This window comes from Gymnogyps californianus, chromosome 3, assembly GCF_018139145.2.
Source record: "Gymnogyps californianus isolate 813 chromosome 3, ASM1813914v2, whole genome shotgun sequence".
NCBI lineage: Eukaryota > Metazoa > Chordata > Aves > Accipitriformes > Cathartidae > Gymnogyps > Gymnogyps californianus.
In genome coordinates this window covers 82603739-82617642 of record NC_059473.1, presented here as the reverse complement: position 1 = coordinate 82617642, position 13904 = coordinate 82603739, and the positions used below count along the sequence as shown (strand labels likewise).

Here is a 13904-nt window from a genome sequence, read left to right as displayed (position 1 = left end):
TCTTAATTATAGCAATATGAAGGATTATCAAAATAGCTGCACTACATTAATTATGTTTGCCCATTAATTTCATGCATTTACAGAACTATACATATAGCCAGTTAGGTACATGAGATTTCAGAACAGGGAAAGGGGATGCCTTTCCACCAAAAAAAAACCCCCAAACAAAAAAACCCCAAAAAAACCCCAAACAAAAAAAAAAAAACCAAACAAGGACATACCACCAGCATTGGCAAGGGACTCAGGGGCAGAAGCAGATCCTGGCATTTAAAACACTGACTTTTCAAGTCGTCAGCATCTCTTTGATTTGCTTCTTTCTGGATGGATTTTGGAGGGTTTTGAGGTTTGGGGATGGATGTCGTTCCAGTCTTGCACTGGATGGAATTAATCTCAGTTTAGTATTCTAAAGCCAAGTATCTAACCTGAGCTAAATCACAGCTTCCAGTCTCCAGAGAGGCTCTCCAGAACATGACTCATTCTACCTTCCTTAAATATCTATCTTAGGAGGAGATCAATAGCTCTCTAGAGGTGCCCAGATTGCTCCCTTAAACTAGATGTCTAACTTTCAGAGACCTAACATTCAGTGAGATGAATTCTACTCACTGTGTACCACAATTACTGGACATCTTGTATCTGGAAAAGTTGGCATGAAAGCTCCAAGGAAAGAATCAGGCAGTAAATACAAGGGTCTTTTTTTTTTTTTTTTTTTTTGGTCTGAAATTTGGACCTCCAAGTACATGGGGATTATAAGGTCCAAACTCCTATGCAAAACTGTTCTTTCATATAAGTCCTGCTCACTAATGTATTTAATCATGTGCATAATTTAAGCAACAGAAACCCCATCCATTTCCATAGAGCTATCTAGCCAGACAGCTCAGAATTATGAATACAAGTAAGTACACTATTGAATTGAAGCCTTCAAGAGTTGGGAAGATACTTTAAATAGTAAAATTATCATAATAATTTTTAAAATGACCAAAAGAATGACATATCTACCTACATGCCATCCCACACCAATTTCATACAGATAGTACAGAAGCCCCCCCCCCGCCCCGTAGTTTAAGAACGGGAGCACTTCAGAGCAAGCCTCCTTTTTTTGGACATGTGAGCAATGTTTTTTTAACATCTGTTGCCAAAGCACATCTTTTACAATGCTTCAGAAAGACAAGATCAAAGGACAAGATAAAAAAATGGAATATCCTTAAAAGCAGAATTTAGATAACATGACTGAGGGACGGTCTAGTGTTGGAGACAACGACCGAATTCCAGAATAATTACATTCCTCCAACTGAGGAATTGTCGTCATTCATTTTGGATTGAATAGAACTAGAATAAGTTTCCCTCTATATGACTGCTTCACAAGGAGACAGTCCACAGTAGTTATCGGACTTTGCATTCACACTCTACCATACCCTGTAATACCTTTCACTTGTAGACAAACCAAAAGGCACTTGGGCAAAGCAACACAGGCAATCCAGCACACCTCCTGCCCAGGCTTTGCCTGCTGCACGGGTGGAGAGGAACTCAGTCTCCAGGTACAGTAACACAACAGTTGAAAACAGAACTGCTATGAAACATCTTTTGCTATTACATTCACTTCACAAAAGTAATTCCTACATGAAAAACTTTGAGATTTATACATGTAAGTATGTACACACATACAAAAAATTTTCATATATACACACACATGTGTGTGTATACATATAATTTATACATACATATGTATAAATAGATATACACACATAAGTATAAAATACCAGAACTAAAGAGACAGTGATCTATTCTTGCTTCTTTGTGATGTTTAAGGAAAGTCTAAAAGCATGTTGTTTTCTTTATCCTGAAAATATTAGAAATGTCAAGTCTGGTCTATCCTCTCTTTGCTGGAAGACTTCTTAGACGTATAAAGCCATAGCTAAAAGAGGTTCTTACCTGCTGATTGAAGGTTAAAGTCTACAACTATAGATGGAAGTCTTTCCCAATTATTTCTCAGCTATTTGAATTAATTATGTGTTAGCAATAGCTAAGTTTTAAATAGTTCAAATAAAAAGCAGATTTCAATTTATCTTTCAAGAGACAATAGAGAATTCCTGACAAAAACAATTTCAAACAGAAGGCACAACATAAGAAAAAAAAATCCTTTAGTATGAATGTCAATTTAAACCTCCTTTATACTACCTAAAAAGCAATAGAGAATGAAATCCTTTACACATACATGATTACAAAAACACTTCTTTGATTCACTGGTGCTGTAGAAGTGAAACTATTATTTACCAAGTTTACCAGTTTGAAGGCACAATGGCTATGACTTCATCCACATCCCATTCTATTTACAGTGAAAAACAAACAAGAAGGATCTCTGCGAAAAAAAGGAGATAACACAGATGCACCCTGAGAAGTGAAATTTCACAACAAAAACATTTGTTTTGAAATACTGTTCTTTGTAAACTCCCATTATCTGAACCTGTGTTCTTCTATAACTAGAACAATAATGTTTAATACTCAATTACAATGAAAAATATTACTTGTAGATAAAAAAAAGTTAAAAGTTAAGTTCCCAGAAAAATAAATCAACCCAAACCTGATTGAAAGAAATGAGGTCTCACACAGAATCACACCAAAGCTGACATCTGTCAGTGGGGCGGGCGGGGGGAAAGTAAATCAATCTAGAGATCTCTGACAATGTCCAGTTTTCTGAAAAGGAAAAAAAAAATTGGAATGGCATAATCTAGTTGGAAATCCCATAGTGCCATGTGTGTGGAGGCAAAAATCAAAAAGCCAACTGTGCATGCCCTTCTTTGGATCTGGAATTCCCAAAAGATTCTGTAAAATTTAAAAATCTGAAGAAAGATCTTTCTATAAAATCAGGTAAATGTTCTGTAGCTGTTTCATGACATGGTTTATAAAATATTGGCACCAGCACAAAGAGTTCAAAGCGTTCATTCAGGAGTCACAGAGATCGTCAAATCTTTAATGATTCGTAGCAGTCCTCTAGTTGCGGTTGGTTATTTACTGCATAAACTGAAGTATTCCTTGCCAGTGTTCTTCGGTGCAATAACGTACTTCCGCCAGACAAAATATTTTTCTTCTTATTCCAGTAGGTAATAAGTGCCATCAACACAAGAATAGTGGAACCAGTATCAAATGACAGGCTATATTTCATGGTCCATATTCATCAACAATGGCTAAAAAGGTAAAATTCTAAACTCAAGCTGTACATAGCAACATACTCTAGCAGTGGTATTCAAGGAAGGAAAAAAAAAAAACTTCATCCAAGGAAGTGCAAAAGGAAGAAACTTCTAGAGTTTGTCCATCGACACGGTTTTCCTTCTCCAGAGGCTAAACAGTGTTAAAGAGAGAGTGCAATAGTACTTAGAGCGATCACCTCTTGGAAAAACAAAAAAAACCCCAAAACCAAAACAAATCCAATACTAAGGTTTGCTGATTATTAAATCACCAAATCATATTGCCCTTGTTTCAAACCCACTATATTTTCATTGCTGTTTTACTGAACAAAGATGTTTGGTTTTACACTTGACAGGAGATTTGATGCCAGTGTAAGGGACAGTTGCTAATTCATTACCCTAAGTTCTATTTTTTTATGGTACTCTCCATGATAACAAGATGTATCACAAATCAAGTCTTGACCATGACAGAAATTTGAAAAGGAAATTGCTCTGGAGTTTTCTACACATTACCAGTTACGACACTAAGTACCTGGCTCAAACTTCACATCCAATACTAAGAAGCAGCTGGCAATTTTCTCTTTCATTTCTGCTCTAAGTTCAGGTGGAAGGTTCTTGCATCTATCTGTTGTGTCGCTTAGCCTGGACTGTAAAACATAACTACATCTATTTCAGGTGGAGAAAGGGAGAAAAATGTCTCAGATGCAATTCACTGCCAAAGAAATGAAGAAGACAAAGTGTCTTTTCAATCCATTCTTATACAAGCTTAAACAGGCTTTCAAACAACTAATTATAGGCCAGATCATAACATCTTATGCTGCAGGCCAAACTAGAACGCTACAGTATCTGTGTATGTATATACAAATACCTCTGTATACATTTCTATACACACACACAAACACATATACATAAAAAGGAAGCACCCACCTTTTCCTTACTGCTAAATATTGAACTTCTGCTTTCACCTGGATATTAACATAGTTTATTGTGTGTAACACCCTATAAAGGGACATTTAAGAAAACATTATTCATTTTCTTCTCATTATAGCCACACATATGGCTGGTATTTAAAAACATGCAGTACCACCAATTAACACAGAGTAAACCAATTCTTAGGTACAATATCAACTCTTTAAGAAACGCATAATATATTTAAATGTATTTTACCCATTTGTGTAGATAATTAATACTTTCCACTATTTCATAGGGGATTATATTCTTCTTAAAAAAAGTCAGCACAAATTCACAGGAAACAACTCTGTCAAACAAATTCCACAGCAGCATATGTAGTGAGTCACTGGGTGAAACTCTTTTTTATGAACACATTAGGAAAGTTGGCATTCAGTTCTAGGACAACTCTATTATCAATCTGTGAACAGAAGGACACATCGAGTAAAGAAAGATCTTTACAAGACTCCAGCAATTTTCTTAAAGATGCAGGGCTTACCATCCTCGTCCCTGTTCAAAAACAAAAAAAGAAACAAAACAAATTGTAAAGTTACTGAGAACCGTCTTTTTTTTTTAAAGCTGCTAATACTGTGTCATGAAAAAATGCTACTATAACACAATTTTTATTTAGATTATTTCAATTAGATTTCAAATTAAAAGCTTCTCAGAGATGATGCAGAATTTTTACCTTTAAGAAGCCTATTGTATTTTCTCAACTCAACTGCTTAAGTAACTCTGTCATTTTCTATTGGGGGGCAACTTTACAACTTCAAGGGGAATCTCTAACTACAGAAGCCAAGTACCCAAAGTACAAGACCTCCCAGCGACCAGATGCTGGGCTTTGGCAGCAACACAGTGTGCTACACTCATACTCTCATGACTCTCCTGCTGACTGCACTGACCAGCACAGCACACGAGCTATTGTGGGCTACTCCAATTCCAAACACATCAGCAAGGCTTCTAGGACTCTAGAGTGCGTGTGGGTATTACGCACATGCAGGGGCAGCTGTTCAAGAGACTACGAATCATACCTATATATACGCTAACTGTAACAGAAAACACACTATTTACCCCTGCTAAAAACGTGACCACAGTGACTGAACTCCTAACCATCACACAGGGTCAGATCAAGCATGGGATTCAGTCAGAAATCAGATAAACAGGTGTTTATAAGCACACATCCACACACCCATTATAGCTGATGGAAATCTAGTCAGTAGAGTCAATGGTGCTTAGCTCGCGATTCAGCCGACGGGGCACTGGGGTATGACGCAGTTGCCTGAAGAGCCTAGTGCCCCTTGGGGTTCCTTACACTGTGTAGGACATCCACACAGAGCTGGGAGACAGGACACTGGACCCAGAGGAGGAGATCCATGCCTTACTGGAACTGCTGGAAGCCAGGCAGGTTACTCTGGGCAAGTGAACCAAGCCTGGATGTCTAGAGCGGGCTAAATTGCTCATCAAGCTCTCCTGGCTCTAAAAAGAGTTTATACATCCAACATGACTGCAGACACCTGCTGGTACACACTTCAACTTACACAGCTCCATCTTGAGCTGAACTGCACCCCAAAAAGCCATCTAGTCCAGGATCTTGTCTATGGCCAGGGCCAATAATGCTTGCCAAAAAAAAAAAAAAAAAAAAAAAAAAAAAAAGAAGAAAAAGCAAGGGGGAAAAAAAAAAGCAAGAGCAGATTTTTAAAGCAGCTTTTCACTGGTGGATCTTTAACTGCCAAAAATTATCAGTTTAGGGATTTCTGAAGCTACCTTTCATGAACGCTATTACTTTTCTGAACTTCTTTATACTTATGGCCCCTTCACATGAGTTCTACAGTTTAACTACAGAACGTTAAAAAAAAAAAGGAGAAAAAAAATCAGCCTTAAATCCACTGCCTATTAATTGCAATAATTAAGGGGCAATGAATCATAAAGAAGCAGTGAGAGATCATTCCCAGTTCACTATTTCCACATCATTCATAATCCTATGGACATCTCTTCTGTTCCCTCAAGGCTGTCTGTTTTCCAGACTCTTTTGCATCTCAGATGATCCCTGTTGTCTTGTTTGTGCACTAATTTAGTACTTTTGAAATTGGATGACCAGAACTATACAGTGCACTGAGCACAAAATCAGTAACTGTATAATGAGGTCTTACAGTGTTTTCTCCATTTCTTTCCTAAGATACCCTAACCTTCTCTTTGCCCGTTAGAATGATGCTGAGCAGTGAGCTGATGTTTTCCAAAAATTGTCCACAGAATCTCTTTCCTACAAAACAGTAACTAATATAAAGCCACCCCTCCCACATGCTTAGTTAATGTTATTTTGCGTCATGCAACTACTTTGCACTTGATGGATCAGTTTTCCTCTTGCTTTATCATCTATTTACTAAGTATATTAAGACCATTCTGCAATTTTTCAGTGTTAAGTTCTTCAGCTTAAGATTTTTCTACCCTGAATACCTGTGCATTACCCTATGGTACAGCACTATTCACCCCTTTGCCTGGATTACTTATAAGCAGATCAGTACAGACCCTTGGTGACCACAGTAGTGACGTAACTTCATTGTGAAAAGAGGTGATACGTTCTTGTCCTCTGTTGTTTTTGAAACACCCATAATCCAGGAGAAGACAGCTAAGTTACAAAAGCAGAACAACCTTGGCTAAAGCTTTTGAAAACCCAATCCTCTATGGACTGGATCAGTGCCCACCTTCACCAAGAACTCCAAGGAATTCTAAAAGACTGGAGAGGCATAACTATACTATCCTCACAGGGATGCAGCTCTCCTTCAAAATACCGTAACAGCCTTCATGTCCACTGACTGACTTATGGTTGCAACTGGTTTACACAGAGCAAAAGACAATCTTACTGTTATGTAGCTTCTAACCTGCACCCTTTACAGAAGATTGTGCCATGTTTGTAACTCTTCATTCCTCTAGTGCTGAGGCTGATTTAAGTGACAGATGACACACCAGAAATAAGATTTCCACAGCCCTGTATTTGAGCTCATTTAGAACCGCTGCATAAATACCATTTAGTCCTAACAATTTATTATTGTTCAACGTATTGATTTGTTCAAAAGCTTTCTGTATTGGCATTCCAATTTAAGGCAGCTTTCCAGGCTAATCTGGAAAGAATGGCTCTGATGTAGTAGCCTACTTGATCCCCCTTGCCATGAACACTAACGGACAGACAATAGTTCTCCTGCAATGGCCTTCTTGTATCCGAGTGATCCTTCACATCTGGAGTATCTACCAACCTCAGTAACTCTCCTGTAAACTTCTTCTAACATACCTGAAATACAGTTTTAGCATTTACCTTTAGCCAATGGTTCCTTAGTATCTCATACTGCCTTATTGTGATTTTGTTTCACTTTCTAGAGTTCATCTTCCTATTTCCCTTCTCTGAAGATGATTCATTTCCAGAAAGATGCCTCTGTTCTTAGTAGTCTCCTGTACTCTTCTGCGTAAGCAAGGGGGTATCTAAGTGTGGTCTTCACTTCTTCTATGGTAGGCTCTCAGATTAGTTGCTTTGAGACATCATTTAACATCACCCGAGAACAGTCTTTGCTATTACGCCCCCAAATTTTACCTCACCTACACAGAGGTAATCAAAGCTTGTCATTATTATTGTGATTAACTCCCTTATCATTATATGATCACTGTCACCACAACTATCCGGTGGTTGATGTAACAGTCCCTATGGCCGTACACAGAAATTCTGTAATACGCTTTAGTTATTCACTTGACCATAAATTTTACCATAGTACCACTGCCCTATCATCAGGATCTGCTCTACCATTCCAACTGAAACTCTAGGAACACACTATGCTACTCATCTTTTTTCCACCAAGCCTTAAAATTGCTACTGCATCAGCACCTTCACTTAAAACCAGTTTCATTTACGCATCACACCTTTTACACTTCAAGATCCAAATGTGTGTTTCTACAAAAATGCTAGATCTAGATGCCTAGCCACAGATTTTTTGTGTAGGATGTTCTTCATTCCTTCCTACCTGAACTTCGACAGTTCTCCTACCGTTTCATCTAAGACTAAGATTTTTAATGGATTTGTAACTAAGTAGGCCATCCTAAATTGCATGTTTTACTGCACCTGTTTCTCTTTTCTTCCTCAGACTTAAAATTATATGTTAGGAAATACTTTCTTCTAAAAGCTAAAAAGGCCAGCAATCTGGTTGGGGTTTGGTTATTCACACCACGGCATAAGCAAACATCATCTGCAGTCTTACTTTTATTTATACAATGTACAATTAGTGAGGTATCTTTCTTAAAAGCACATTCGAAAGCATTTCAGAAGTGTAATACAGCACGTTTTCCTTTGCTTTTGAAAGACCGACAACATATCCTGCTAGTTACCTATATAGTGCATTTTTCTGGAGGCTTTTGGGCCTTTGTTATTTACTACAACTTTTCCTACATGGACTAATTGGCCATTTCTCAGAATACATACATAACTGGTATATTAAAATCTGCCATTTAATTTTGTTGTTCAGTTTATTCTCTGGAAAAATTCTCTGGTATTGCCTTTGTAAAAGGCACTTCTAAGCAATGATTTCTTTGCTAGAATAATTATGTTTATTAGCTGTAAATGATTTCATTTATATCTACCGTATGTCCAAGTCTTCAAATTCTAGAGCTGTTCATGAGCCCTGTGTATGATGGCTACAAAAACTGCCAGAGCCCCATTTCCTAGGGCAAGGGATACTACTACACACCAAATAATATTTAAGAGTAGAGACCCTGAAAATAACTAGCACTATTCCCCCAAAACGTTCTTATGTTTCTTTTCCTCCCCTAGAGCAGCCAGATTAGCCTTCTACTCTTTACATTTTATTCAATCTATTGCACGCAACTGAAATTCAAAATCTTAACGTGCTACACATTTTCATGTTTGAATTGACTAACTATGTGTTGATGCTCTCAAGATAAAGCTGAAAATTTTGACAGCTGGCAAGGGGGCAGTTGGGTTTTCTGTTGCTCAGGAAGGCGTGGGAGGTGTTGGTATGTAGATAGGAATACATGAATTTTGCGGTAACAAGGGTGTCTACTTTTCATTACTCTTTTTGTGCAGGACAGAGGCAGTCAGGACTTTTGGGGAGCGAGGTTGAGATGACTTATTCTTCATCCTTGACAGCAGCTGGCAGCCCCACAGCAACAGAACTAAGCTGCTGATTTGACGTACAAGAAAAGCTTTTGGCACTGCCAATTCAGGTTGTCATCTGACTCTTCACATTGCTCAATGCTGATCACAGTTTGAAGACTAGTTTTTAACTACAGGTCTAGAGGTGTCCACTTAACTTTTGATAGCACTGGATGATGTACTCCATCACTACAAAACCATCAGATGATCACAGCTGGATCATTCTACTGCAGGGTGGAAACCTGCCATGTCAGTCAGTGGAAAAGATGTGGGCAGAGAAGGAAATGATACTTGTAAGCAGGCAGCTCAGTATGTAATGGGTAAAAGAAAGCTCAGAACTAAAACTTCAAGAAGTACGCCCTCAGGTAGTCAGTGACACACTTACATCATGCTTTCTCTTCCAAATTGTATTATAATACAGCAGATATGGATCCAACCCATGATTTATTTTTTTAAACAGAAATTTACTTTCTGAAGTATGTTTTACACACCACAAACACAGCCACCCATCAAACAATGCTTTATATGGGCCAATAAGTTTATGGAGCCCTTGAAAACTGGCAATTTTCATCTTCTACAGAGTCCTCTGATTCTGTAACAAGGGAATTGCCAAACAATAATGGAGAGGCTAAGTAAAGGACAGATGGGTAGCAAGCCGCAGGACCTACCACCTGACAAACAGCATCCAGGGTATATATAACATTCATTTTGTAATACTTAAACAAACAACACATAGTTCAACAAGATTTCTTTCAGAGGCTTAGACTCCTCCAGTCCTGAAGCTATTGTGATGATAAATAATCTATAACTGAAACAAGAAGTCTTCCCTGACAGTTTGTTTGTAAGTTCTAACAACTGCAGAGAGAAACCAGCATAGTATTGTCAACACTGGTGACTACAGTGCAAGGTAAGACATTCTGATCCCTACTTCAGTAAGTGCCTGTATACAGCAAAAAACCTCAAGCTTTTACACAGCTTTGTTGAAGCAAAAGAAGTTCCCTTACAGCATGCACTGCTAACCTAGCAGCAATACTTCTACACCCTTCACAATGCATGTATAAGCCAGACATTTCTGTACTTGGGAGATGACAAAGGATATAAATGAGAGCACCTCTCGTTCATTCACATCACAGAGAAGACCCACTGTTCAAGGTTACTCTTGCAAAGCTGAGTGCTGACCTCAGGCCTCCAACAGCTTCAGACCTGTTGTCATACTTCTTCAAAATGACAAAAACATACTAAGCATCTATGTAGCTTATAGTAACAGGATGGCCTTACATCAGGTGCCAAAAGTTAGAGCACATACAGAGATTTATGACTACCTTGGTACTCCTGCACTGTGAGAGACTAGCTCTTCAGTTCAGACAACAGAGACTTCTGCACTTACATGGGAACACCTGGCAACTCTACCTCCAGATGACCTGATGTGGTTCTACTTGACAACTCTTTCTTTTAACCACAGACTGTAATGGTTCCCATATTCAGACAAAGAAATGAACGGTTTCCTTGCTGTTGCCAAAATGCTGGGTAACTCTTTCACATATATTGTATCACCTTGTCCTGACTTGTTTACAGTAGAAGACAACCTTTTTTCCACCCTACTAAGTATTCCTCTGAAGGAAGAAAGTGAGGTCTGGAAGGTGGATATTAAGGTTTTTGGTAACATCTTGCAGATAATTCAACTGGATATCCCCTGGAGAGCATTTATCTGAACCCAACATGCAGTCTCACTGGGAAAGGCTGACTACAAAGCCACTTGACTCAGAAATACTGGTAAGCACCCAGGGAACAGAACAAATTCCTTTTCCACGTTCACGCGTTATTTTTCCACAAAAACATCAACAAGATGTCAAACTGAATTCAAACGTGAATTCAAATGCTAAAGAAGTGTGGCAACAAACCTTCACTGCTGGCAGAGAGGCAAGAGAAGTAGCAGACTATCTGTAGGCTTAACACAGCCGAACTATTCATTGGGCAGCCTCTGGTGTAGTGAAAAGGTCAGACCACTTTGTGGGCAGACACAATGCCATTGTAATAGAAATGCATGGAAGTGGGTGGTCAGGAGAACATATGTGTTTATGAAAGACTTCATTCACTATGCCGTTTGGAAATTTTTCATGTCTGAATAGGGAAATGTGCCCTTGATAATCTAGCTACAAAACAGATTCCCTTAAGGATACACAAAACACATTACCTCCTGTGGACATATAACATCAAGTCTCTACAATTTGTACCAGGTGGAGTTAAGTTTTCATCTGTTCATCTTCCTTTCCCACGTTGGTCGGAAGGCAACTTTCTCAGTCAGAGATGAGTGAAATCATATTTCATGATAGAAGACTGTACTAGCTATACCGGAGTGACACTCTGAAGCCACATGGTAAATTTTTTGTAATAAGAAATGCTGATAGCCTTAAACTTGCTTGGAATGTTATTCGAGTTTAGGGTGCTCAGTTCTTTCCAGCATCTCTCTCAACCTGAATGTAGTATTTTCATTTGAATTATGAAATATTAAAAATACACAGTGCAGCTACTTTATTCCCTTTCATTTAAATCCTTTTTCAGCTAACTCTTTGAAAATAAGTCAGTAAAGCATAAAGAAATTTCTCCCACATTGATGTCACAAATATCCCTGCTGTCCTACATTATATTAAAGAGAAAATCTCATATTCCACCATAAAAAGAATAAATTCAGTATCATGCAAAACTACATTTCTCAAAGTCCTTACTTGAGTCCAAAGTATATTTACTTTAGATTTCTAAAAATATTTTTAACTATAGAAGCTGCAGAGGATTAGAAATTGAAGAATTGCTATGCTTTTTGCCCCTCATCACTTCCTTCCCACCTTACTAGAAAGTCCATTTTAAGTTTTGCTGTTAATTACCTTTTCCTCTTTAATGAGTCAAATTCACTTCCTGGTAAAAGTGACAAAGAAATTCAATATTGCTTGGTGTATCCGTATTGCACTAAAGCAGAAATCTATTTATTGATCACAGACTCACACTATACTTTGTCACACTTCACAGAAATAAAACAACAAACAAAAGCAGAAAGAAGGATAAGAAATTGGATCTTCTGATAGTCAAAAGAGAAAGATTTCAGTTAAAAAAAAACTAATGGTCATGAAACTAAAAGTTACTGGAAAAAATCTTGCACTTAAATCTCAGTTTAAGCAATTCATACTAAGTAGTCAAATTACATGGTTGGTATAAATCCACCAGATTCTGAGTCAGAAACTCACTGCAGTGAGTAAAACTTCCCTCCATTTTTTTTCATATGCTAAACTATAATTTTAAGAACTATTTACTTAAAAACATGTCTAGGAGACAGTTTAGTCTCAAGGACTCCTTTTTAACTGCAAGGCTTTTAAGACACAGTAAGATAAATACCAATATTCCTACATTTTCTTACCCAATATATCCAGCTGCCGTAAATGCGTACAGTTAGCAGCAAGCTCCTCAATGTCTGTGTCACACACAGACCTGTTGGCCGTAAGAAAGAGCTTTTGCAAGTTCGGGAGTTTACGTGCAAGGTTTGTGAAACAGCCTGTACTGCTCTGTAACGTAGGGCACCAGCCAAGATCAAGTTCTTCCAAAAGCTGGCAGCCTGAAGCCAATTCTGCTATTCCACTTTCAGTTATGTTTTTACATCTCCACAAATCCAGACTGCGAAGCTTTTTGCATTTTGCTCCCATCATGCTTGCTATAAGATCATAGTCTTCAATCTGCAAGGAAAGCAAACACTTTGTCATGTATACCATCCTTCCAGACTTACATAGGTGTTTCAAGATTTGCTTGCTAACACACCAACAGACCTGTCTTAAGCATTTGTCATTTCTCAAGAGCTCTGAAAATTATTCATTGTAGACTACAGTGAGGTCTACTTTTACAAAAGACAAAAATAAAATAAATTTCCTATCAACCCCCAGACAGAGGTGCTTTTAAACTCACTTAATACTAAGGATCATTGAAAATGCAGTGAAAAGTTTATTTTCTTTGAAAAGCCCTTCTCTTTTGCACAGTTGTTTTTCCTTTAAAAGATGATTAAAACTGTTTTTATGACCACAGGCACGTCAACCATAAGCACATGCAGATTGAAGAACGTGCTTATTTCCATTCTAGGTTGATCAGTTGCTGCATCTCCTTATAGAAGTCTTATTAGTTACCTTGGGCAAGCCAAAGGGACTGAAACAGAGTCCCACTATACAGGCAGACGGAATGAAATCCACTATCAAAGAACGTAGGAAGACAAGGACTGTTGACAAAAATGTAGTCACGCTGCCTTCCTCTTCCGTCCATGAGTCAAAGCAGGGAAGGCTGAGCCAATTCTGCTTTGTCACTTGCTTCGTGAACTACGAGGAAGGTCAGCTAAGTCTCCCTGATGAGTGATCTAGCATGTCTACCACCAGGGACAGCAGCAAGCCAGAATCCCTCTACACACAGCTCTGGCACACACGTGCAATACAGCTCAGATGAGTGCCCTGCAGGAATTGCCACTGTCCATGTATTCTCTTTCTTTAAATCAATGAGTGTGCCCAGCAAGTCTATGACTCCAACGGCTTTTGCTGAAAATATTTCTCTCGTGGTTATTACTGTAGGGTCAGACACAAGCATTAATCTGCTAG

At 38.3% G+C, this 13904-nt stretch overlaps 1 protein-coding gene across 1 annotated transcript in view; it reads right to left on the bottom strand.

The window, feature by feature from the left end:
* Positions 1-3137: 3137 nt before the first annotated feature.
* FBXL4 (F-box and leucine rich repeat protein 4) overlaps positions 3138-13904 on the bottom strand; it is a 62135-nt gene continuing 51368 nt past the window's right edge. The window contains exons 8-9 of the mRNA XM_050893085.1: positions 12692-13004; positions 3138-4640 (exon numbers count right to left, since the gene is read on the bottom strand). Of these exons, the coding sequence (XP_050749042.1) occupies positions 4477-4640; positions 12692-13004 (477 nt within the window). The 3' untranslated portion in view covers positions 3138-4476. The remainder of the gene's footprint in view (positions 4641-12691; positions 13005-13904) is intronic.